Raw genomic sequence first — 24,486 nt, 5'->3', positions numbered from 1 at the left:
AGTGAGGGTTGGCTGCAGTTGTAATGGTTTCACAAACGTTATTGGACAGATAGTCCACACTTCAGAATTAGGCCACTTCAGACTAGGCTAGTCTCCAGGGAGGGTGGGTGACGGTCACAACCACGCACAGTATGGGTATAAAATACTTGACTGCAAGATTAACAGTGCATAAATCTTCATAAAAAGCTTACACCCTTTTGTGGCGCTAAGCTACAAAGACTAATGCAGACAGGTTTGAAGAAGAAAAAAAAAAGAATTAGGCTACTTGAGAATTTTAGGATGAAGACAGGGGCGTCACAGTAGGGGAAAAAGTGGGTCTGATTACACAGGACCCCAGTTGGATGAGGGCCTCGGATGAAACGTTTGGTTTTGTCTGCAGTCCTCTTCCCCAAGTAATTAGAGCCGTAACTAAATTAAATCGACTGAAAAATACGTTAAAAGACTGGCACAAAATGGTTTAGTCCACCCCTGCACTATAGGGTTTTTCACTAAATGCAGCTAGAGCTGAGTGAGTGACTGCTTCTGCTGCTGGAGAACCAACTAACACTGTCATATGTCTCCCCCGAAAAAGGGAAATTGGGGTTTCAAAAAAGAAAAGTAAGACAGACACAAAAGGTGCGTGAAAGGGACATGGATCTTGAGAGAAAGAGCAGGGGGCCCACAGATTTGGCTTACACATAGCGCCCAGAATTTGGTGCTACACCCCTGGATAAATGATCAGCTTTTAATGCAGCCTAAGTTTTACCAGACTCCATGTAGTGTTTGCATTCATTTTTTAACTACCTTTATATTCTCCACAGAGAATCGAAGCCTGTAGCTTGTAGAGGCAGAACCATGAAGCGCTGTGTCAAGTCTTCAATTCATGGTTCAGTGTCAGGATTGACCAGGCGCTACTATTTTATCAATGATTCAATACTTGTTCCAGGCTTAGGGTAAGATGTTAAAGCACCACATGAATACCAAGAACTCATCGGGTCCCCCTGTGAATGTTTTTCGTCCTGTGGGTTATCTAATTTCCATTGCAGACTGTGTGTCTGCATAGCCTCTTAACTGCTTGATTTGTGCTCTATGGGCTGATTTGATGTCAGGCTGCGGTAGGCTAACCACTCGTGTAATTGCAATAATGCTCCTGGAAATGCCATTTCTCCCTTCATTTAGTTTCAGAGTAGGTACTTATCCTTCTGGCCACAAGAGAGCGCCATTAGCTACCCAATTGGCAGCTTCAAATTGATGTTTTCTGACCATGTAAGCTTTTACTGGACCATCCGTGCTTGCTGGACCCAGCTTCACTGTACCCATGCCCCATTATCCAGTGTCATCAAGATACAATAGCTGCCACCATCATGGGTTTCAGCTGGAAGGCAAGGTGCGGCACAGCAAGTCCAAACTCGCTCTCATCATGAGGGAAGACATCAAGCAAACAGTGTCTGAGATGTGTCAGGAGAGCAGCTGTAAAAACCATTTTCACATCAGGGGAGCATTCAGGACTGATGTTCTCTCTAATCTGACAGCTGGGTGGCAGGGTGAATATATAATGTGATGTCAGCCATCAGTCAGTGCTCCATTTCACCCCTGCTCAGGCTATGTTCTGACATTTTGCAAACAAATATCAGACTGTTTTTTTTGTCACGGTTTAGTGAATTACCACCCTGGCTGCAGTTTGTTTAAAATGAAATCTACATTTCAACACATTTCTTCAAACAATTAATCTTTAATAGCACAATTATACAGTACAATCAACATGCCCTCCTCCACTTTACTGTTATGTTTCACAGATGAGAACTCTGAATAAACTATTTACAATTTTATGGCACATACTTTAAGCAGTTGTGACTGTAGCTGTCGGGCAATGAGGAGGGGTCGAATATACGTGGCGGCTCATAGAGGTAAAGGGGGCAGAGGCAGGGTGGTCTTTTGGTGTAGGAAGGTGTGTAGTGACAGATGTGTAGAGGTCAGAATGTCAGCGGCGGCGGGGCGGCAGTGATGTGGAGCCAACACTGATGACAGCATCACCACAATGATGGGTCGTATCTATTGAGAGAGAAACACAGGACAAGGTCAGCTTCCTGTGAGAGTTACAACAATGTGGAGTTTATACCCTCACAGCTTTACACACACACCTTGACTGTGGGAGCGTGTCTGTGCTTTCCTTCAACAGCAGCTCTGAGACCAGTGTGTCCAGAATCTCAGGACTGGACCTTTTTCCATACCTGAGACATAGACAGAGACACACAGGCAGGTAGTTAATTGGACAGATGGACATTTAAAGGACTTAGCACCCGCATGGACCTTTTGCTGACAAATGAAAAAACACCAGAGAGAAAAAGAGAGACCTCGGCTGAGTACAGGGAAATAAATAACTCAAGTTATTACTCTGCATGTCGTTGTGTCATATGTCCAATTATAATCTCAGTGAAGACTAAGCACAGTCAGACCGAGACCCTGCAGGGCCAGACAGGAGTTGCATCACAGGTGGTCATATTTCCTTTTCTGTCCCTCAGATGATAAGCTGTGCCAGCGCGCTCGTCCCCCTGGGTGGCTAAACGCCTGGAGCCAGCATGCAAGCCCCTGACATTCAGAAGAAAGCTGAAAACTGTGGGTGATTGGATACGCCATGCTGGCCGTGGCATTCATTTCTCCTCAGTTTCTTTTTTATTTCTTTTTTTTTTTACAGGTGGCAAATAGGCAGCGGGTGTTCCCTGCTTTGTAACATGGTGTGAGACGCTACAGCCAGACTTGCAAGACTTAAGCTGGCAGCTCCAACAGGCAAAACTTTAGGTAGACTTTGTTTGATGTCAAAGGTTCACACGTACTGTCAGATTATGTCAAGAACACAACAGGAAAATGCTAAATGTTAAGGAAAGTTTGCAGGAAGACAATTGTCAACTAGTTAGATGATAGCAGAGATACTGGGAAAAAATGTATTAAACATATTATTTTTTGTGAACCTTCAGCCATGATCATAGACAATCCCTTAAAATTAAAATCCTGCTCAGCAGAAGTGAATTTAGGGCTATGGGAGAAAGTGGAAGAACATGTTGAAGCACCACTGAACTTACAAGTTTTATCCAAAAGCAGTCATCTCATTATAGGCTACTTAGTGGATACATATTTGTGAAACTGGACAGAATTAAATAGACTAGAATAATGTGTGGAAACAACCAGTCACTGGACAAATATCACCAATCCACTCATACAAGGAGAAAACAAATAGTGCCTTGTAAGTTCAAACCTAAAATCAAATTAGTTCCCGCTCTATTAATAGGCTTTCTGCTCTATTCTATTCCAGCAGAGAGGAGTCACTAGTCCACCTACCTCTGTCTTGTGATGAGGTTAATGTAGTGTCTCAGGGCTGAGTAGTACTTGGCCAGGTCCTCCGCCGGGGCGTCATCCCCCGGGTTCTCCGGTTTCACCGGGTATCCCTCCGTCAGGGCGCCCAGGCAGAGCAGCGCCCACAGCAGGAACCCCAGAGTCCCCAACCAGCTCACTAAGTTAGGATGCATCTGACCGAGCAAGGACAAGTGAAAACTGAGTCCATGCTGCATCACTGGACACTTGTTCCAATGCAACTTTTTAAACTAATTGTCAATATTTATTTAACTAAGATTCATATCTGTTTACTGATGCCATTGCCTGAGGAATAAATGTATACTTGGTTGAAGTAAAAAAGAAATCGAAATACTACTATAGATTTCCAATACTTTTGCAGCTGCATTACCAAAGTCATGTTGAAGGACTTTCAATAAGTTTAATAATTTAAAGTCAAGGTTTTTGTAAATCAAATATCAAGGTACTTACATTTCCCAGAGGATCAGAGGGAGATTTGCGCGCTGTCCCGAGGCGTCTCTTCTGCTCTTCTGGGCGCTTGGTGCGCGCTGGGTTTTATATCTGTGTGCGCCAGACAGCGCTGCAGAAACAACGCGTCAGAGCTGCGCTCCGTTTAGCGCAAGTCTCTGCCTTTCTCCGTGTGAACGTCACCGGTGATGCTGTCATTAGTGTGCTTTTTAGAAAAAGCTGTTTACATAAATTTAAAAGACGTAGAATAACAATGCAAATTAAAAATAGAGTGAGCTAATAAGCCTTTTTTCCAGTGAGTCAAGAGGGATTAGGAAGAAGTGTTTTTCTTTTTCTTTTTTTAAAGAACATGGCCAATCCAGCTGCTATAATAAGACTACATTTTAGGATACCAACCAAATAAGAAAACTAATGTTACCATGGGCTATATTAAATGGATACTGCAATAATAACATTATAGAAAGTATGATAAATAAACTACAAAGTCACTGTGGAGCACCAGATACACAAGATTCCCTTTGAAAATGTCACTGATTATACCTCACAGTGTTGTTAATGTAACAAACATTATATTCTATGTCTCAGGTGCAGGTGTCTGTGCATAAACAGGCACATGTACACCCCGTCAAACAGATTGATACACACACGCTGAGTGTGATGTTTTGGGGTTTATCAGACTTCTCTATGAGGAAGAAGGTGATAAATTATTTCCCAATCAAGTTGTGATTCTTCTGCATAACAGGATCAGTAATCCCATCTGAAGTCACAAAAGGATAGCAGTGATGTGACACTGCAGGGCGAACTTCAAATGAATCCTTCCTACCAAAGAAGAAGCTCCAATGAAGACGCCTCGGGTGATCTGGAATAAAAAGACCTCAAACAGACTCACATGCACATGAGCCCTTTTTTGACACGCTGTTCGACTGAATCGGTCCACTAATTTCGGTTTGCAGTTCATTCCACCAGGAAAGAGAGACTGGGACACTCGACGGGAACAAAAGGCCTAAATGTGAATATGAAGACACGTCAGTCAAAGAAGAGCCCAATCTCCAAGAAACCCACTTAATAAGAAAACCCAAATAGCACTTCAAGTGAATCTGTATCACTAAGTGCTTCATTTACACCCTATTCATAATCCTTTTGTATACCGACTCGCAGCCATATAATCTATCAAAATCAGTATTCTTCAGCAGTGCTGCTTTTTAAGTTGCGCAGAGGATGCGTTAAGGGCTTTTTTGTATAACACAGGATGCTAAGAGGGAGATGAGGAATGAGACACGAGTGAGAGAACATGGAGCACAAAGTCATGACCGAAATATGATGATCACAGGCAGGAATTAGAACTTCTAGTCCTCTTCAGGGGATACACACACACACACACACACACACACACACACACACACACACACACACACACACACACAGTGGCTCACTTCAGTCGGTATAACATCTTTTTTAAGTGAACAGCTTGTGCCTATGTTAAGTGTCTGACATGTGAATGAAGCAGATGTATGAAGCACGCCGGCTAAGTTGAGAGGTCAGTTAATGTTTGCTTAAACATCAAACTGAGTATCATGAATCTAAAGTTAATATGAGCATGAGGGAAAGATGCACCGGCTTCAGAGTTTTAGACACAGGTGACGTCTTAAGATTTGACCAAATGTGCATCCTCTGAATGCACAACTCATCGATCATTGAAGCAGACAAGTTAAAATAGAAGAGGCCGTGCTGGGTTACACTCACGTCAGCTATGAACAAACAACATCAGGAGTCTTCAGTAAATGTCTGTGCATCATTTCATCGCAATCCAGGAAAACGTTGTTCAGATATTTCAGTCTTGACCAAAGTGGAAGGCCAACTGTCAAAACTACATTGTCATCCATGGGTGTGTATTATAAGACAAAGGGCCCCACCACCTCTGCTACAAAGACACACAGACTTTGTGGTGGTTTTGCATCCATATGTAGTCATTATGCATCCTTGTGTGTCTCTTTGTAGGTGTTTTGTAATGCATTTTATTTTTTGTGTCTCCTTGTGTCTCTTAAAGGTAATTTTGTGCATCTCTTTGTGGTCACTTTAAGTCTTTTCCTGATCATTTTGAGCACCTGGGCCTGTGCCAAGAAGGCCCGTTCAGTAATCTATCCGTATTGTCCTCCCACGAGCCACGGTGCTAGCATGGCTAAGGAGTGAAAACTGCCTGACAAAATCTTGTTTCCAAGTCAAAGACAGGGTCAGAATTTGGCTTAAACAACATAAATCCACAGATCAATCATCTCTGCTGTCAACTGCAGTTTTCTTGGGCTCTTGACCTAAATGCTGTTGTTGACCATGTGCATTCCTTCATGTTCACAGTCTACCTTTTCCCTAATGTAACGAGGCAGCACTGTGATGTGGTGGTTCGCACTGTCGCCTCACAGCAAGAGGGTTCCTTGTTCGATCCCAGGAGGGAGCCCTTCTCTGCGAGTTTGTATGTTCTCCCTGTGTTAGCGTGGGTTTTCTCCAGGTACTCCAGCTTTCTCCCACAGTCCAAAGACATGCAGGTTTATTGGTGACTCTAAATTGTCCGTAGGTGTGAATGTGAGTGTGAATGGTTGTCTGTCTCTATGTGTCAGCCCTGTGATAGTCTGGCGGCATGTCCAGGGTGTACCCTGCCTCTCGCCCAGTGTCAGCTGGGATAGGCTCCAGCACCCCACAGCACGTGTTGCAGTAAATTGTAAATGTAGGCTTTGACTGCGTCCCAGTTGCTGTGGTTACTTATTTTAGGTACAGGCTGGTGCTATGTTGCCAGTGCATTCATTTAGAACAGTGAACAGACAGTTTGACTGGAGCTACTTAGTAAGTGTCCATTATCAGGAATTAATAGACACCCTGCAGCCAATCAGAATCAAGTATTTATCCAGACCATGATATAATAAAAGGTAATGAATGAAATCAGCTCAGGACCATGCAGTTTAAAGATGATTTACCTAAGACATCTTCTTTGCTTGTTTGGAGCTTTATTATAAGCTAAGCTATCACTGCACATGCGGTGGATTAGTCCATGCTTGAGGTGGTATCAGTCTCAGCCAGTATTTCTGTTCATTAAATATTTACAACACGTTCTATAATTAAAACGGGTCTGACAACCAGGTCAGGTTTTGGGAGAAATCTGCTGGATTTTTATGCAGCACAAAAAAGAGGAAGAGGGCGCCGTTCTTGCAGCTCAAGGGGAGATAGATGGCCGATTTGACAGGGCGAACGGGGTTCAGGGGAAATGTGGTCATTCATTTCGACATCAGCGCTGATAATATCAACGCTAGTAAAAAGATAGCTACCACTCCTCTTCAACACACCCCCAGTTGTTTATGTTAATTAGACAAATGAAATTTGATGTTACAATGATATATTGCTGCTCTAAATGTAGCACCTTTAGGTAAATGCTGTGTAAGTGAATTTCATGGAGCTTTGTCGCTATCAGAAATCATTTCTGCGGAGAACAGGTCCTTTACAGAGCAAGCTGTTTAAATGCAAATTTGTTTTTTCCCTCCTCCCATCAACCTCCTAGTTTGGACAATAAGTTCTCTCCCATGATTTGTTAAGATGAAAAGGCCTGTAATTTTCCTCCGCTGTGAATCACACTTTTCAAATTTACAGTGTGTACAACTGTAAAAAGAAATACTGACAAGCAGGCTGCGTGCACAGTCTCGTTCAGGCAGTTGTAAGCAAACGGACTGGGAAGACAAGTGAAAAGAGGAAAAAATCGCATACAGCTTTGGTGCGTTCTTGGCTATTACACCACTTTTACACAGACGTCTGACATCTAAATTGCTGCTTTTGACTGTGCTATTGTGCTTTGGTGACAATGTGTTACTTCTGGTAAGCCAGCACTACTATTACTTAGATAGCGCATTGGCAGCCCCCTGTTTGGCTACGTGGGCTGCAGCTTCAAACTGAAGGTGATTTGGGTAAAGAGTTCCCTGTACTAGGTTCATACTGGATGTTTTAGAGATGTCTGCTGTTGATTAAATCAACTGGAATAATGAGATTACCAAACTGTATTAATTAAGTCTTTTGTGCGTTGAGCCACATTGGTGTTAAAACAAACATAAAAAAAAGATTTGAACATTTATTACTGATTCAATGTAATTTACAGCAATAACTGGCTTGTTTTAACAGAACTGGTCCACCACCCAAGATGTATCAGTTCTGCTATCCACTCCTCTGAGCCATCAGCTATCAACAAGTCTAAAGAGCAAGCTCCCAAATTGTCCTTTTTCTTTTGGCTTTGACTTTAATTGACAGGCTTCGCAGGCAATTACTGAACCATGCAACATCTCGGAGAACACAAGCCTGTCTCCGCTCTCAGTTCAGAGTAAGTACAATACTGACAGCTGCTAAATAAGGAAATAACAAGAAATTATGTCCTCTGTCGTTTTCTCATTTGTTCTTCTATCACTCTAATTAAGCCCCCACTGCTATAAGAGCCACCCTATCTAGTCTCAGTGTGTACCTGTCTTTACCTCCTCACTGTTTTCTGTGATCTCTGTGTGTGTATAATGTCTCTGGCACATCTGTTCCTGGGGTGAATGCAGCCCCAACAACACGTCAGCAGCAACATCATATAAGGTCTTTTGAGTGACAGATGAACAGGAGGTCAGGCCACCACGCAGCGACAGCTTGGTTCGGCTCAGGTGTGCAGGTCAGAGTCCTGAGACTTGATATGTGGAAACCTGATGAAAGTTGTGACCACATTAAAGGGCACTAAACTTTAGTTCAATAACTGTTGTGACCCATGTGAGACCACAATAGTCTGGATGTGTCATGGTTACATTGGAGTGTCTGCGTGTTTGTTGAGCCTCAAAGATATTAAACATTAACAGCACATTAATTATTGCTTATCAATATTATAACACGTGCTCTGTATTCATATTCAATAGAGTTATACCTGTTTAATGTCAATGTTTCTCCAGGATGCATTATTTTTTCCATTTATTTTGAGTGGATCTAATGAGTGGAAAAAATGTAAACTGATGACCTCCTCCAGTTAACAATAACCAATTACTGTAAATTATTAAATTACTGTTAAATTGCTGACACTCCTTAGAGGTTATGGTGGATGTGGTTTCTAAATATGGCAGTTCTGATTTAAATAACAGACCTTAATCTAAAATACGCAATACAGAGTAAAAAAAAACCCAAACTCAAACACCTAATAAAAATCTTAATCCTTTAACATGCTTTAATATTTATGGGGAAATTAATGTTTTTAAACACAAAAAAAATGGAAGACATTACATAACCCAAATCACATCACTGTTGTGGTTTAACAATTTAATATGTCTGCTGAATACACTCTTGACAGCCCTTTTTCAGCCATTTTCATACATGTAGGTCTGAAGAGTTAATGTGAAAATCACATTAATATATAATCAGCACGTTAGACGGCATGCTCGGCGCAGGCGATGAGGGGCCCGATAATGGAGGATAAATACATGATTTAAGCAGTACAGCTAATGCATTGGAAAGCGGTTGAAAGAATATTCATGAAAGAACAACATTTTTTTTACATGGCTGTCAATCACCCATTGAGTGTGTCCAAATACTTATTCTGCAAATTAAGGCATTTTTCCAGATTTAATGTTATTATTCAGGTGCATAATGCTGAATGTCTGCGAGCACAAGCAGTTACACACAAGGATGTACTCACGAGGAGCATGCTACGCTCTCACACCGAAGCAGCAGCCACAGATGCACTCTAATAACAAGTGCAAGATTGTAGGCTAATTAGGAATAGCTCTAATGGGGTTCAAATTGGAAGTGATGTATTAATGCTTAATTGCTGATCAGCATGCTTGAGATCCTTTAAATTAAGAGCGGGTCTTGTGACAAGGAGGATGTTAACAATAAGCTGGAATCATGGCTGTGTTTTTTGGCTTGATGTAACAGCCAGGGGACAACGTGATTTAAAGGAGTAGTTGTGGCAAATATTCTTGGTTAATTTCCTGCCAAAAACTTAATGAAAATATCAACACCACTCTCACATTTGTCTGCTAATAGTTAAGTCTACAGCTAACTAGCAGGTTGGCTTAGCTTAGCATAAAGACTGAACTAGTCTGGCTCCAATATTGTCCCAGCCAACATTCAAATATGCTCAAAATGTTGATTTATCCAATATATTGATAAAAAATGTTTTAAAAAATGAGAAAATGTAATCATGAATAAATGTAAGAAATTGCCACTATCACTATTACTACTGGTGCCAGTACTATGGTGCACTGCAGTTCTGTGTGTCTGGTTTGTCCAAGTGGTGCTGCCATTTCTTTACATTCAAATGTATTAAATAGGGGAAACAGGCAATGCAATATGTGTGTCAACGTAATGTCACTGTCCATTGTTATAAATGTTGTTAAATGTAAGTGTCATAAAAAAGTCAGAAAAATAATGTCACAAGAAAGTCACCATGTGTACTTTTCCAGTGTGGCCCTCAATCATATGCTGGCTCCCTAAAAAAATGGCACTCAGTCTTTAAAATAGTGAGAACCCCTGATCTAAGATTTTCATTTCAAAATGCTCTAAAATGATCAGTTTAGCTGTTAAGTTTCAAAAGATTTTTCCAGGGGGGAATATCCCCCATACCTCCTTGGAGAGTAGGGTCAAAGAAGGTGTCGACTGAAAATGCCCCCCAATATTACATAGGTGATTGCAGCCCTGCTACCAGCACCACTAAACTCTAAAGCTTGAAGTCACTTTAAAACATTAAGGTGGATTAAAACTAATAACGGCATTAAAGGGTTCATTTTGGGGCTGCTCTTACATCAAAGGTATACTACGCAGGAATTGTGGGTTACCGTTTATGATCAACATCGCCAAAGAAAGTGAAATACAAGCCTGGATTCACGCTTTGTTTGCTATATTTGCTTTTTTCTTGGTAGTGTCCGCAATTTTCATAGCTTCCTCTTGGATACATGATGTTTACAGTCTTGCCTGGGTCGCCCGTTTTTTTGTCTTTTAGGATGGAAAGCTAGTACCCACCCTCCTCTGCCTCTGATTGGCTTACCCTGACATTCTTACCCTAGTCTCACTCATCTTGCCTAAACCTACCCAACCCAATCAACAAAGTCAATGAGTACCTGCCAATCAGAGGGAGGGTAGGGCGGGTTATGCCTTCACCATCCTAGGAAAGAAAATGTGACTATCTGGTCGCTACCTTTTTATAAAGTAACCACACACTTCTTGTACGTGATGATCGAGAGGAATCTATACATTATTTTTTTGGAAAATCGTGCACATATTCATAAGTACACAAAAACGTATCTATGAATGATTTGAATGTCCTCTGAAAAACGTAATGACAACTTGAATTATAACAGCAGACATGATGGCTCACAGTAACACAGAAACCCTATATGACCCTGTGTTATTGACTTGGTCCCTTTAAAGGATGACCACTTTTAAACCCTTTACAAGTGCACTATTGTTAAGTGACCCTGACAACACTTCTCTATACAAACAAGAATCTTTACCACTAATTCCTCTCTGTCAAACATACGGTATGCCATGTGTATGTTTCTGGTCATATGCACCCCATTATATGTGTGTATATGTGTGAGTGTGGCTACATGTGTTTAAACACACTTCTGTTCGTCAAACATTACTATTGATTTAACCCAGCCATACAACATCCCTTTGTGTTTGTTATCTCTGTGCTTTGTGGAAAAGCAAAATCCATTTCTCACGACTCGCTCTCCATCCCCCCTCCCGGAGTCTGTCGACACCAGAGGGGATCGAAGCAGAGTCTCTATGAAGTCGCTGCACTGTCAATTCCCCACTGTTTCTACTACAAAAGAGACGCAACACACACACACGTCCAATGTGTCCAATGTGTCAAAGTCATACGTAGGATTGTGCTTCGCTTTTAGGAGATTGTGATGGGTTTTTTGTTCTTAGAAAAAAACACAAGCTGTATTTTGTTCGAGTACGATCTGTTCTAAATAGAAAGCGGGCTGATTCTTCTGATAATCAGAAGGGGGTAGGACAGAGAATATTATGGAAAAGTGAAAATCTGAGTTGATGATGTTTAACATGGAGGGACATTTTTTAGTTTGGCTACCACAGAAAGCTGTTGGGACAGTAGACCTCTCCATATACAGTAATATATAGTATGCGTGGGCAATATTTATTAAATTAAAAATGTATGTATATTCACATTAGAAAACAGTATTGTGTTACTATGGGCTAAATAATACTGCATGTCCTCCTGTTAACAGAAACAGGTGCATCTGTTTCTGTTAATATTTTATTTTGCCGCTTGTAGTTGTAAACGCAACATCACCTTATAAAGTTGATAGGGCAAACATGCCAGGAAGTTGGTGTCTATTTAAAAATTCCTGCAGACAGAGTTAAGTATTTGTGTCTACCTGTTGGTCCATCCTTTAACTCTCTTTCAGCTCTGTTTTAGGTGGGATAGATCTTGCTGTTTGGGACTCTCTAAAAACTTATTTCACCCGAATGGGCGTGGTTTTGCAGGGTGCAGCAGTGCAGCTGTGCAGGCTTCAGTGAGATCTGTGGCTGTTTCCCGTGCTCTTAGTACACATTAATAATCGAGCCAATGTGCTATATGATAAACTGTGTGCACCTTTGTCAGAATGCAGAACAACAAATCCTGAATTATTTTGCTCTGATAAAAGTGAGAAGTTGGACTGAGTGGCAAAGTGTGGGCTAGTTTTATTTTCAAAGCTTGGAAAATAAAGCAAACTACAATGAATGATAAATGTTTAAAGTATGAAGGCATACAGAATTATACTCTTTATGTTTTAAAGGCTATGTACATGCAAACTGTAATCTGTAAGCCCATTTGTGCATCTGTTGTACAAGATACTACACCGATATCAGAATACAGACCAGAGCCACCATCTGACTGTGTTATTGAGGGCAGGTAGTACACAGTGGGTTAATCTAAGCTTTTTCCTAAAACTGCATCAGAATAAGAAGCGGTGAAAACCAAATCAGTTAGCTAAAAGATGCTAAAATGCTCCGTAGAGCTGTGGAGTTGGGTAATAATGATCACTACAAAGGAATAAAAGCAAAGGGTTAGATGCCCAACAGATTTCATGGACTCCCATACAGTATGTTTTCGCTTTTCATACACATTTTGGAAATTCTACTTCAAGGTGTATTATCCCTCTGAGTAGTATCTGGCTGACAGTTTGAAGTGATTTGTCAGCACCTGTCAGTCTGCTGTGTCTCTCTGTGCCCCTGAGTTTTTGTTACCTCTCTCTCTGTCTGTGGGGAAATCAGGAGAGTGTATTCTTCGTCTCAGTGTGTGCTTACCCTAACTGTCACTTGGGTAATTAAGTGTTTCCTTGTGCAGTAATTGCCAATTTAATCTTCTGTGTTCGCATCCTGATTTGTTGTGTTTGATCTGTCAGTCAAGCTGGGCGTGGTTTCCATGGGGATAAGGGAAGTGTGGTAGTCATTCCCTTCAACCAGTTGCCATAGTAAATTACCTGTAGTCTCCAAAACATGGTTGCTATGGAGAGGCAATTACTGCAGTTTCTAATTGGGTCAGACAAAGGTGTTAGGCCTTTACCTCTTAAATTAATTGGGTTTTTCTCCGTAAGAAAAACTGTCCATGAGTAAGCAGTACAAACAGGTCAAGTGTGTCTTCAAAGGATGCTCGACTCTGGCAGTCAACAAAGCTTTTTTGGGTAGCGAAGGGGACATATGATTGGTTTAAAGCATGTGTGCGTCTGTGAATGTGTGTGCACATACTTAATCTTGTGGCAACGTGATACCATGGTCATCGTAGATACACACTGAACCTTAAGTGTCAGCTTTCAGATGGGATCCCTTCCATTTGCTTCCTCCTCAGCACCTGGCTGCATGCAGAGACCCAGGTGCATCCGTGCTGTCCTTCAGACGTGATCCTACTTCCTTTCCCTCGAGAGCACCTGTTCAGCTCACAAACACACAAAGTTCCCTCAGGTAATACTTACATTAACGTCATAGGTGACTTGAGATTCACTGGCCAGCACCAGTGTAGATGCTGATCCAGTTTGACTTGCCTTCCTCAGAGTGGAAATATTTGAGTGGGAGTGAATCCTTTTTCAGATCCCTGTTAATTTTATTTTCCCAGTTAAAGACGTTAGAAAGTAGAGAAAGCATGACCTGCTTTAATATCCACTCACTGGATTAAATCAGCTCTCATCGCTGCTGATCTGCCGTGAGAAATGGGATTAATCAATCCGAGACAGTACATCTATCTGCAAATTAAAACCGGTGCTCATCACTGAACACATAGCTCCATGGTTTTGGTGTTATTTTGGTGACATGGTGAGTGGGCGGCTTTCTTTCAGTAAGAGAACATCAATCATACAAACCTCAGATGTGTAAACTGACCAGTTTATGGAGCTTGTATTAAGAGACAAATTCAAAGCATTGCTAGAAAACAGCAATAAATAAAATCTGGGTTAGTGAGGGTATAAAATATGACTGTGAGGAAATCGTAGTGATGACCACGTGTTCCCATGCTGAACTGTGTATGAACCAGTAATTCAATATATTTACTCTGAAAAATTAAAAAGCTAAAAATATCTAATTGTAAAATGCTTTGGATTTTACATTCTTAATCTCATGTGAGTTTATGCATGGTATTTCTGCAGCTCACATGGCAGCCAGATCATAGAAAATAACATAGATAAGATCTCCTAATCATGCTTTACTTTCAAATGAGATAAATCCACCATTAAAATTAACAAACAACTGTGTCAAACTTTGAAATCTGGATCATCATACGAATGCTCCCCACGCTCTGATCGGATCAATACATTGTCAGTTAATTGTTTAGTTGTGAGATGACATTTAATCACCGCTGTTGCTGACAGTTGATTATCCCCGTGTGTCACGACAGTGACAAAGACAGACACTTCACTGAAAGAGAAAATAAATAGCTGTAAACAATCAAAGGTTCTTAAGATTTGGACAAGACTGAATGTCACAGATCAGAAGATGTGCAGGATTTATCTGAAATCTTGTCCAGTATTTAATGGATGGTTTGACAGATGTTGCATTTCACTGTTTGTTGGTTCCTCTCTTACAGCGAGCGGAGCTGGATGCTTTAGTAGACATTTCTTTGATCCTTGATGCAGAGCATCTCTGCTGGCAGCCATCTTCTCTGTCTTGATCTGAAAAACATGCAGCAGAGATTATGAAAATCATGTTATGGGTACCAGCGGTGCATGATGTGCACCTTACAGGTATAAAACCTTTTTAAAATCAATGTTTTGAGCATTAACTTTACCATCTGAAGCTCAGATGCTATTAAAAGTATAAAAGCTAACAGTTTTAAGAAAGCATGTATCTGTAGTCACTGATGAACATGAGATTTATTTATCATAAATAAGCTCATACATTGAGTGATAACTTTAAATTAGAAGTTACGGTGACTACAACATGTGTGTGACATCTGAATGTGAGATTTCAAATTCTTAACTCTGTGTGTGCAAAGCAAACACTGAATCGTTGAGTAATCAGTCAAAACATATTAAATCATACATAATTAACGACATATAAATGGGTAAAAAGTCATTCATTGATGTGGCACATTCAATCATTAATTATATTTCCATGGTTTTCAGAAGAGGTGAAAATGACAAAAGCAGACGTCCAGTCTCATTTAATTTTCAAACTTAATATAGCATGCTGAGCATCTATTTTTCACACATTACAACTAAATGTTCTCCTGACATGTGCATGCTTCCTGTACGCCAGTTAAGGACCTCTGTGTAATCATCCCATACACTGGAGATACATATATGTTAAAAGTAAATCTCCCAACACTATGAAATGTGTGGATGTTTGCATCACCCACAGCTCTACCACAAATGTAGTCTGGGTGAGAAATCAATGTGGTACACTTTACACTTTTGACCCGAACAAGTCCCTACACTGCAGACTTGCTTGTTCAACACTGATGCTGTGCTGCTCTTTGCTGCCCTCACATGCCTCTTAAAGGAACTTTCTTCACCTTTAGTGCAATGTGTGCTCTCACACCTCCACAATGTTCCAACAGGCTGGATCGACAAAACATGTTACTCCGTGTGATTACAAGTGCATTGAATGTTCCAGGAATAGAGCACCTCTTACCACATGTATACATGTTTAAAATCCCTCTGGTGCAGCTTTCTATCGCGGATGAAATCATCACACATATGCCACTGGTGCTCACCTGAGCTGCTGGCTTCCAAAGCGAGGTAACCATCGATCAAGGAGCTGAACCCTGTCAGTCCCCCCATGGCAGCATATGGGACATCCCTGCCAATGGGCCGACTGCGTGCCTCCCTCTCTAGCTTTGTCTCAACCTACCAAAAAATAGTATGACACAAGTTAAATAGAGTTAAGGTGTGCGACTTCATGATAGCAATGTTTTAAGTCTACATCTAACATTTTTTGTTTCTACAACAAGGACCTGTGTTTGATGTTTGACTCTACTCACCAGGGTCTGATGGGCAGAGCTGGGCTGGCCGCACCCGCAGGTGAAGGAGCTCTGGAACCCAGAACAGGAACTGCCTGAAAAATGAGTTGTTAGGAAAAAGTACACGAAAATCATGAGCATTATCTGTGTAACTAGGTGAGATGCTAGGGTTTATTTAGGCTAATTGTAGTGATATCCGACTCACACTTTTTGCACAAATGGCCAGTAGCTTCACTGTGATCCTGAGGTAAGTGTTTACACCTGCAGCGGACAGGGTTTGGCCCAATTTTGGGAATATACTGGTAGGCAGGACAGTGACATCCATTGACCTGGCAGGGTAGGGCCAGGGGTCGCTCAGAGGGAACCACTTTAAAGTCGGTCTTATGCTGCTTGTACCTAGACAAAATGGCAGAACTTGCTAATGTGTTTACTTGCGTATGTTTATGCATGTGGTAGCATGTAGGGGAGAGAGATATCTGATTTCATGTGTGGCGAGTAGCACACTACCTATGTGTGCAGAAACACTGTGTCTCAGGACCAATGAGTTTGCAGTCGATTCCTCCTGGGACCCCAAAGCTCACATACAGCCTGTTTTTTATTCGTTGGGGGAGCACCTTCCTCTTATACTCCTCATATTCCTCTGGAGTGAACAGTTTTCCTCCATCATCATCGCCCACAATCCTTGAAAAGACAAAAAACAACAATAAAAATAGCAATGAGTTGACCTCACCATAACAAAGGCTTATTGTTTTTTTCCCCAAACTTTATAGAAAGGTATAGAAATTAAAAAAAAACAAAACAGCAGACATGTACTCCTTAGTACAGATTCAAATAAATAAGCAACAAAAGGTATTGTGGACATCATGAAAACATGATAACTTCATTAAGTGCAAAATAAAAATGAAAAAAACAAAAAGAAAAAAAAAACAGAAACATACATATTATTCCTCCTTAAAGAAATTATTATATAATTCTAGAGTTTTAATACTTTTTCAAATTAATATGTTAGAGGGTCTTCAGATATTCCTCAAATTCATGCGTAAAAGCAGTGAAGTTGGTTGATTTTTGCTGTTTTACATTTGTGTATGAAATTTACCACACATGATCGGCAAGTTCACAACCAAGTCAAAGTCTCTTTTCCATATTATTATTAGTGTTACACAATATAAAGTTTTTTAGACAAGACCAAAAGACCAAAAGAGATTCTGGGTCTGTGTTACAAAGATTACGGTTGTTCTGTGCTCTGTGTCTAAGAATTTAGAAAAGTATTAATTAGTTAAATATATATTGTGTAAAATTTCAATATGTATTTCTTTAATCTTATTACTAATACAGAACATGTATGGTAAAAGCCATGCCTTCTGGCAAACAATACCATCACAAAGGTTGTCCCAAAAAGCTTTTCCTCTTGGTGTAATCCTTCTTCTGTTTATTGTTACATTTAGATTTCAAAATGTCGACAGCATTTATCATTAGAATGGGCTCTATTCTCAGAACTTCTTGAATGGGTGGGAATAGCCTTCATTACATAGTTAAAGTCTCTGCTTGTGACAGGAAAAGCCTTAATAACATAACAACAACAAAGGCTTATTGTGTTTGTATTGTACTTTAGCTGTTGCATCACTTCCTGTGTAGTTAGCATTACGTTAACTAACTTAGCTATGTCAACGTTAGCTGTCACATGCTAGCTTGATCACAGGTGTATGAAACACCTCTAGGTATTAGCTAAAGTCAGGAAGTTAAATCATACAGTCTAAGGTTGAGACAAACCTTTTGTACTCCCAGTAGTCATCCACTGCTTGTAAAGCCGATATATCGAGAGATACTACCTCCATTGTCAAAAGTCCAAAACTGATAGCTGCACAGCAAACAACTTATGTTGTTCTGCAGCAGTCGTCATGGAAATGTTGTAGTCGTCCCTCTAGCGGACGCCAAATGAACTACACACACACACACACACACACACACACACACACACACACACACACACACACACTTGCATGTGACTGCACTTATTGTAAGCTAATATTGACATTAGCAGCTACACAGCTTAGCTAACACCCTGACCAAACTTTACTAGTTTCAACGGCTTTATCGTTTCTGTAGCTGTTAGCACTTTAGGAATTGGTTTTATTGTTTTAATTCAAACTGTATAACTCTTTGTCTTAACGGTTAACCATTAAAATGCATATAATATTACCTTTCCTTCAAATTATTGCTTTCTTCATTGCGTTAATTCGAGAGAACGGGCCGTAGGACTACATTTCCCACAATGCCGCAGTAATGACGCAGTTAGTAGACGTTCAGGGGAACCATGACAGTCTGCACAGTCGCATGCTTGGAATTCTAGCTACCGACTTTTGCTTGCCAGGAGCTCATTGTTTAGGAAACCGCGGAGTTAGAAGTCGAAATGGCTGTCAGAGTGAACCGACAGCTCAACGTGAATACCGGCAGATAATCTTTTTTTGACGGAGACAGCGGGCCGCTCGAGATATTTCCCCCAGCGACAGCAACGACAGCCCAGGGTTGCCAAACAACAAGCATCATTCAGTATCAGCCAGAGGTAGCAGCTGGAGCTCACAGGCGCCTCGTCCCTGCTCCTCTGGAGCCCGTCAACGTCTCCTTCAGTCTCAAGGTAACTTCTCGGACAACCCGCTGAGGTGAAGTATCTGTGTTTGTTAAGATTTGCAGTTAATATTTTGCCTTTTTGTTGGCAGGCAAGTTTGAGCTTCACGACCCAACACGTCGAGCTAGCGTTAACATGAAATGTTAGTAGAGTTGTAGCTCCTTCAACTGAGCTTGAGCAGCTGCTAACAATTACTTTAAATATATATTTGCGGTGAAAATGTCTTGAAACTAAGTATCTGAGATCGCGCATCTGTAATTTGTAAGCTTTCGTGGTCTGTGTGCTGGTTAACGTTACTTTACTTTTTATGAACACATCTAACTTGCCTCTGTGTAATCATTTCACAAGTCATGTGTGCTAAATCATCAATCTGTGTTTTGGACTCTGTGTGTTTAGTCACAGTTGCAGTGTCATACCATACGTCTAAGTATTCATATCTTTTATCTCCTCCACCCTGACTGTAATGACATGGTAGTATTCTACACAGTGCAGTCTATTGCTCAGCCTGCCAGCTGTTGAAACACATGTGACAGCTGCTGTGGTGAATATTTAACCTCCTAGATTAGGTATTTTAGATGACAGTATGTGCCTTATCATTGTCAATCCCCCCGTTAGGTACACTGTGTCTAAACAGTCCTTCATACAAGTGGAACATTCATTGTCTGAAGCCATGGTCTAAATAGTGTGTCTTTCCATGGAACAAAGATCAGGCCCGGTGAATAGCCTGACATGACAGTAAGGACAAGGACAGTGTCTGAATACCAGAAATCTTCTGATTGTCAGTACCACGATTAAGCAAGATGGATGTAATCTGTTGCGTGACACATGGGAGTCACAGAGAATCATCCTTAAGGTTTATTAGTTTCTGCCCTGGAGCTGGATTATGTTATTTGTTAGGACCTTCCACAGAAAGTTTAAAATCCAGCCTGAAATATTATCTATACTTGATTGTTCATAAGGTCCCTTTGTAACAAGCATCGTGCGTTTCGTTTTTAAGTGCACAGTGTTTTGGTGAACGGTTAAAATTGGCATTATAAATACTATATGAATAAGACTGCTATACATTTATTTTAAAATATGAAAATGATTAATGTTCAGGATGTGATGCTTAAATATTTTCCAGCTGCTTTTTTAGACAAGAAACTAAGACATGCCTGAAGTGGGTGGCAGAGTTGTCTCGCTCTGTCTGGCAATGGCAGTTGCATATTTGTGTTGTGCTTCCTCTTCAGTTTCAGCTGTTACTCTCATCGAGTCTTTACACCTTGCTCTATCTTTCCTCCCAAGCTCTTGGCCTGCTGCTCATCAGTAGCGTCCAGGTCACAGGAAGGACATGTTTGTGTGTGGATAGGGACTGGGAAGCATCACTAATCGGATTCTGTTACCTTTCTTTTCATAATTTATTCCCTCTGTCACTGTCCCCTCTCTAACCTCAATAGGAAGTGACACTCCCACACCCAAGAGAGAGAGAGCGGAGAATGAACTCGGTGACAAAAGTAGCGAAAACTGAGAAACGATCACCTAATTTCCCCCTGCATGTGCGCCGTGCACTCATGGGCTATTTGTCAGTCAAATAACCATTGTTGAGGTGGGATTAGAGGATGAATGCCCTCTATGCTTCTGCTGTGCCTCCTGTCTGAAACTGCAGAATGGGTCCCATGAAATCTAAACTGGTAATCAGGTTTCTCGTAGAAGAGGGCCGAAAAACATTTGTGGGTGAGTGGGCTATTGTGCACCCTGACCCAAAACAGCAAAGAAATCTGACTTTAATAATAGCTAAATAGTTTAGGAAGCCACTTTGATGTAGCCACCAGTGCCTTGCCAATAATGATGAGGCGTATTTTGTTCCTCATCCAGCACATGCAGTAGTGTTTGTGTGTCTGGTGGAAAATCTTAGTGCATCCACCCAGAAATCCGCACAGCCATTATGAATAAAAACCACAATGCTCAACAGGGCTCTGAAGAAGCTACAGAAGGGCTGCAGAAAGGACCCTGTGAGTGTTTTGTTGTACAGTAGAATGAGTTTTTGTTGCAGGCTTGCAGCATTGCACAATGAAAATGTAGGAATCATGAAAAAAGGAGAGCAGAACAATCTCTGTTAAAATAATTTCTAAAAGATGGTAATAACAAATGTCTCTCTGTGTTTCTCTCATCTTATTAATTATGTATTTTCTGTCTATATTTGTATACCTCTCCAAGGTAGCCAACAATGCCTGCGGACCCCCTGCCTGAATGCCCAGCCTACATTTATGATTTGGTGTTAGACGTCTTCCAACCAAAGCACCTCTCCAAAAAGCTCTGACTGCCGGTGTCTGTGGGCGGCAGCTTCCTTCTGTTTCCACTTCCTGGCCTCGGCTGTTGCTCAACACTTTTTCATCTCCTCTTAGGAGGGGCAGGATGCCTTGAGCAGTTAGAGAAATGTCTTCAGCTGTATGGGTATAATGCATGCATGTGTTCTGCTGGAGTTCACTTCAGAAAGGCACTGAATCCATACCAGCTCTAGGAATGCTTTGCAGGGGGCTTTGACCTCTCTGTAGAAGACAGTAGAAAAACGAATCTCCCCGCAGGAATCAACTAATAATTATCATTCTGCTTATAATTTTATTGGTATATCTGCACCCAAGAAAAGACCCTCAGCCTCAGACTGGGTCTCTTCAGCTCCTCTTTCCTTTGCCGCCCCTGTACCATGCTGGGTACACTTATGCGGAGGAACATGTCCCAAAAGCTGAGTGTGCTGCTGCTAGTGTTTGGCCTGGCGTGGGGGCTTATGCTGCTGCGCTACACCGTGCAGCAGCCTCGCCATCAAAGCAGTGCCGAGCTACGTGAGCAGATCCTGGAGCTCAGCCGGCGATATGTCAAGGTCCTGACAGAGGAGAACCAGAACTCACCAGGTGGGCCACAGGGAACCTCCATGGCAGGTTATGGTAAGCGTTTCAAAAGAATATGCAATGTATGTGTTAACTTCTCTCTTTCCTGCACATGCAATTACTTGCTTACTCCTACGTGAACATTGTGTGTTTCATAGTTTTGATAGTTCACACTCAAGCATTGATTTTTTGTTTTTCCCTCCCCTTCTCCTCCCCTATCACATGCACATGCAGCTGATCTGAAGAGGACTATCGCTGTGCTACTGGATGACATTCTGACGCGGCTGGTCAAACTGGAAGGGAAAATTGAGTTGGTGGTCAATGCCTCCTCCACTAACACCTCCCACACAGCAGGGGGCGTCCTCGCCTCTGCTTCCGTTGCCCTACAAAAATCCTTAAAGCATGAGATAGCTGGCAGCCACCCAGGGACGTCACGCCTTCACCCGCACATCCGTAAACGGTCTCGGCCGCATCAAGGAGTGTATGTGTGATAGATGGATTGATTCTTTTTTTTTTCTTGTTTAGCACATTACACTTTCCCAGCATTTATCACTGATGTAACAACATCAGACAAATGAAAAGCAATAGGGAGACATATGGACATCCAGAAACTTCAAATTCGGGATGCTTCTCAGAAATTTTCAGCCGACTCAGAGGGAAGAAAGACTTCTTTATGCTCTGTCCTATCATATGCTGATATTTATTTATTTTTTACCAAGACTATCCAGCACATTTTTTTATATTTGCATTGCTGATTTTATTTGGCTTAGATTTTAGCATTTGTTTTATAAAGCCACATTTGAATCTTACGACTGTTTGAGCAAATGCACAGAGCTATAAATACTCTTGGAACCGAACCAGATTCTCACATGCTTTATCATAAAAAGGCTTGAAATGCTCCCCTATCAACATTATAAACCACCTTACAATACTGCTTCAATATATCAAAATGCTGATCTAAACAGTACAACTCATGATAGTTAGGAATAGCTGTTTGTCAGGTTTTAGCTGGTGCAGTTGCTAATTACTGTATGAGACTCTACTTTCAGCTTACACATAGTTTTAACAATAAGAATAATTAAACTGTATAGCTCGCCTGTAAGAGATAATCCAAAGAATGTTATTTGCACTCCATCTGCAGGCAGTATAATTGTGTATTTACAATTGCTGCAAGACAGTTTGAGGTTTATGCAGAATTTGATGAGATGATGCCGAATTGCCACTGTAAACAGGAGTGTGTGTGTGTGTGTGTGTGTGTGTGTGTGTGTGTGTGTGTGTGTGTGTGTGTGTGCTTTGTCTCAGTTTAAATCCAACGATTCCCTTGCCCAGTGTTGAGAAATGTTATAACTTACATGTGTAGCAGATTGATTGTACTGTGTAGTCACTCTTAAGCCCTTTCGTGCTGTTAAGATGGCTGACCTACTGCTTACACATGTTCAGGGTTCATGTTGCACTGTGACTCTATAGAGATTTTCTAAAAATACTGGGCTCATCCAACTTTGACTTAAGGGATATTTTAAGAGGGTGGACGTCAGGCTCTGGAATATCCATTCTTCCAGCCTTCCTGCTGAGATACTCTGGCTCCCATCCAGGGGAAGAAGATCTTTAATTTGCACAACATAATGCTCATTAACTTGTTGACTTTGTGCAGCAGGGGCAATACTTTTACCAATACTACTTGGGGATTGTATGAAACAAAGTCAATGTGGGTGGCATACTAAAATATGAGGGAGAAAATGCTTCATGCTGTTGCTCACACTTAAATATATGAGAAGGCCTCCGGACTGAATGATCAAACTGGTTTAACTATGTCTACCATGAGTAATGCCATAAATGTACTTTGCTTCAAATTGCTTAAGTAGAAAAGATGGTGACCCAGTCAGCTGCTGTGAGATAGCTTTACTAATAAATCCACCTTATGGGAAAAACATATACTCTTATTAAAATCAGTTTTATTGCTATGTATTAAATGTGATTGGAAATTGTGGTTAATGTCATTCAGGAGATTGTAGTTGTGACATTGTGTGCCTCAAGACTATAATTAATTTACAGTTGTGGAACGTAACATCTACTGAAGGACTGTACTCAAGCACAACTTTGAGGCACTTAAACTTACCTGAGGGTTTCTAATAATGCCATTTTATACCACCTCTCCATTACATTTACTTGAGAGTTGTCAAATAAAGTAACTATAGTTACTTATTAGCAGTGATGGCCCCCCTTATACAGCTGCTGACCACCCCACTGGTCCTCCCAACAAAAATAATTGGAGGCCAATGCAGCTGTCTTTAAGAGGCTGTGGTGCACACATTTGCTAAGCTAAGCTAAGGTGAGCTAAGCACAGAGTTAGTGGTATTTTGTGAAACAAGACAGCCCAAGGCATCCATTGGTACCAGTCATGTCAGCACAGCTTGTTGGAAAGGGGGCTAAATAAAGTCCAAAGTCTATATGTAAGTAGATATCCGAATGAAAATGAGTCCTCTGGGTACCCATGGGTCAGCCCCAAACTTGCAAAGGCTTGTTCCCAGAATATGTTTTGGCCCTTACGACCAACGTACGCCTTCAAATTAAAGCTCTATATTTGTGTTTTTAAATATTTTGGGGGCTTTTTTTGCCTTTATTTGAGATGACAGATGTAGCGTGGAGGAGGGGGATGACATGCAGCTGAGGGCGGTGGGTTGGACTTAAACCCGTGGCCACTGTTGCAAAGACACAACCTTTGTACATGGGGTGCCTTTTCTACCAGGTGA

The 24,486-nt window shown here is 41.2% G+C and overlaps 3 protein-coding genes across 4 annotated transcripts; 1 reads left to right on the top strand and 2 right to left on the bottom strand.

The window, feature by feature from the left end:
- Nucleotides 1-1,715: 1,715 nt before the first annotated feature.
- npy (neuropeptide Y) lies at nucleotides 1,716-5,167 on the bottom strand. The gene is made up of 4 exons (XM_049603349.1): nucleotides 3,799-5,167; nucleotides 3,316-3,503; nucleotides 2,121-2,210; nucleotides 1,716-2,031 (listed from the first exon to the last, which is right to left on the bottom strand). The coding sequence occupies exons 2-4, from the start codon at nucleotides 3,501-3,503 to the stop codon at nucleotides 2,010-2,012; spliced, it is 300 nt and encodes a 99-aa protein (XP_049459306.1). The 5' UTR covers nucleotides 3,799-5,167; the 3' UTR covers nucleotides 1,716-2,009.
- Nucleotides 5,168-5,239: 72 nt separating this feature from the next.
- On the bottom strand, nucleotides 5,240-18,505 carry fam221a (family with sequence similarity 221 member A). The gene is made up of 8 exons (XM_049603346.1): nucleotides 18,447-18,505; nucleotides 18,017-18,186; nucleotides 16,754-16,927; nucleotides 16,452-16,642; nucleotides 16,268-16,341; nucleotides 16,001-16,133; nucleotides 14,871-14,957; nucleotides 5,240-14,703 (listed from the first exon to the last, which is right to left on the bottom strand). Exons 2-8 carry the CDS (start codon nucleotides 18,079-18,081, stop codon nucleotides 14,675-14,677), a joined length of 753 nt encoding a protein of 250 aa, XP_049459303.1. The 5' UTR covers nucleotides 18,082-18,186; nucleotides 18,447-18,505; the 3' UTR covers nucleotides 5,240-14,674.
- A 43-nt stretch (nucleotides 18,506-18,548) lies between these two features.
- Nucleotides 18,549-23,747, top strand: ccdc126 (coiled-coil domain containing 126). Of its 2 annotated transcripts, none has more exons than XM_049603347.1 (3): nucleotides 18,549-18,881; nucleotides 21,069-21,793; nucleotides 21,971-23,747. In XM_049603347.1, the coding sequence occupies exons 2-3, from the start codon at nucleotides 21,556-21,558 to the stop codon at nucleotides 22,225-22,227; spliced, it is 495 nt and encodes a 164-aa protein (XP_049459304.1). In that variant the 5' UTR covers nucleotides 18,549-18,881; nucleotides 21,069-21,555; the 3' UTR covers nucleotides 22,228-23,747. The 2 variants fall into 2 exon arrangements, with proteins under 2 accessions (XP_049459304.1, XP_049459305.1); XM_049603348.1 differs by having other exon boundaries at nucleotides 18,549-18,906.
- Nucleotides 23,748-24,486: the final 739 nt, after the last annotated feature.

Source organism: Epinephelus fuscoguttatus, linkage group LG17, assembly GCF_011397635.1.
Source record: "Epinephelus fuscoguttatus linkage group LG17, E.fuscoguttatus.final_Chr_v1".
Taxonomy (NCBI): Eukaryota; Metazoa; Chordata; class Actinopteri; order Perciformes; family Serranidae; genus Epinephelus; species Epinephelus fuscoguttatus.
The sequence above is the reverse complement of the archived record's forward strand: the minus strand, read 5'-3'. Positions and strand labels throughout refer to the sequence as shown.

What these genes read in the sequence shown, in the direction of transcription:
- fam221a (XM_049603346.1), bottom strand. Translation starts at nt 18,081, where the DNA reads ATGGAGGTAGTATCTCTCGATATATCGGCTTTACAAGCAGTGGATGAC. An exon ending in CAGTGTTTCTGCACACATAG is followed by an intron (nt 16,643 to 16,753) that starts GTAGTGTGCTAC and finishes CATTTTGTCTAG; the next exon opens with GTACAAGCAGCATAAGACCG. An exon ending in GCTCTGCCCATCAGACCCTG is followed by an intron (nt 16,134 to 16,267) that starts GTGAGTAGAGTC and finishes ATTTTTTGGTAG; the next exon opens with GTTGAGACAAAGCTAGAGAG.
- ccdc126 (XM_049603347.1), top strand. Translation starts at nt 21,556, where the DNA reads ATGCTGGGTACACTTATGCGGAGGAACATGTCCCAAAAGCTGAGTGTG. An exon ending in AACCTCCATGGCAGGTTATG is followed by an intron (nt 21,794 to 21,970) that starts GTAAGCGTTTCA and finishes ATGCACATGCAG; the next exon opens with CTGATCTGAAGAGGACTATC.
- npy (XM_049603349.1), bottom strand. Translation starts at nt 3,503, where the DNA reads ATGCATCCTAACTTAGTGAGCTGGTTGGGGACTCTGGGGTTCCTGCTG. An exon ending in AACCTCATCACAAGACAGAG is followed by an intron (nt 2,211 to 3,315) that starts GTAGGTGGACTA and finishes TCTATGTCTCAG; the next exon opens with GTATGGAAAAAGGTCCAGTC. An exon ending in GACACGCTCCCACAGTCAAG is followed by an intron (nt 2,032 to 2,120) that starts GTGTGTGTGTAA and finishes CTCTCTCAATAG; the next exon opens with ATACGACCCATCATTGTGGT.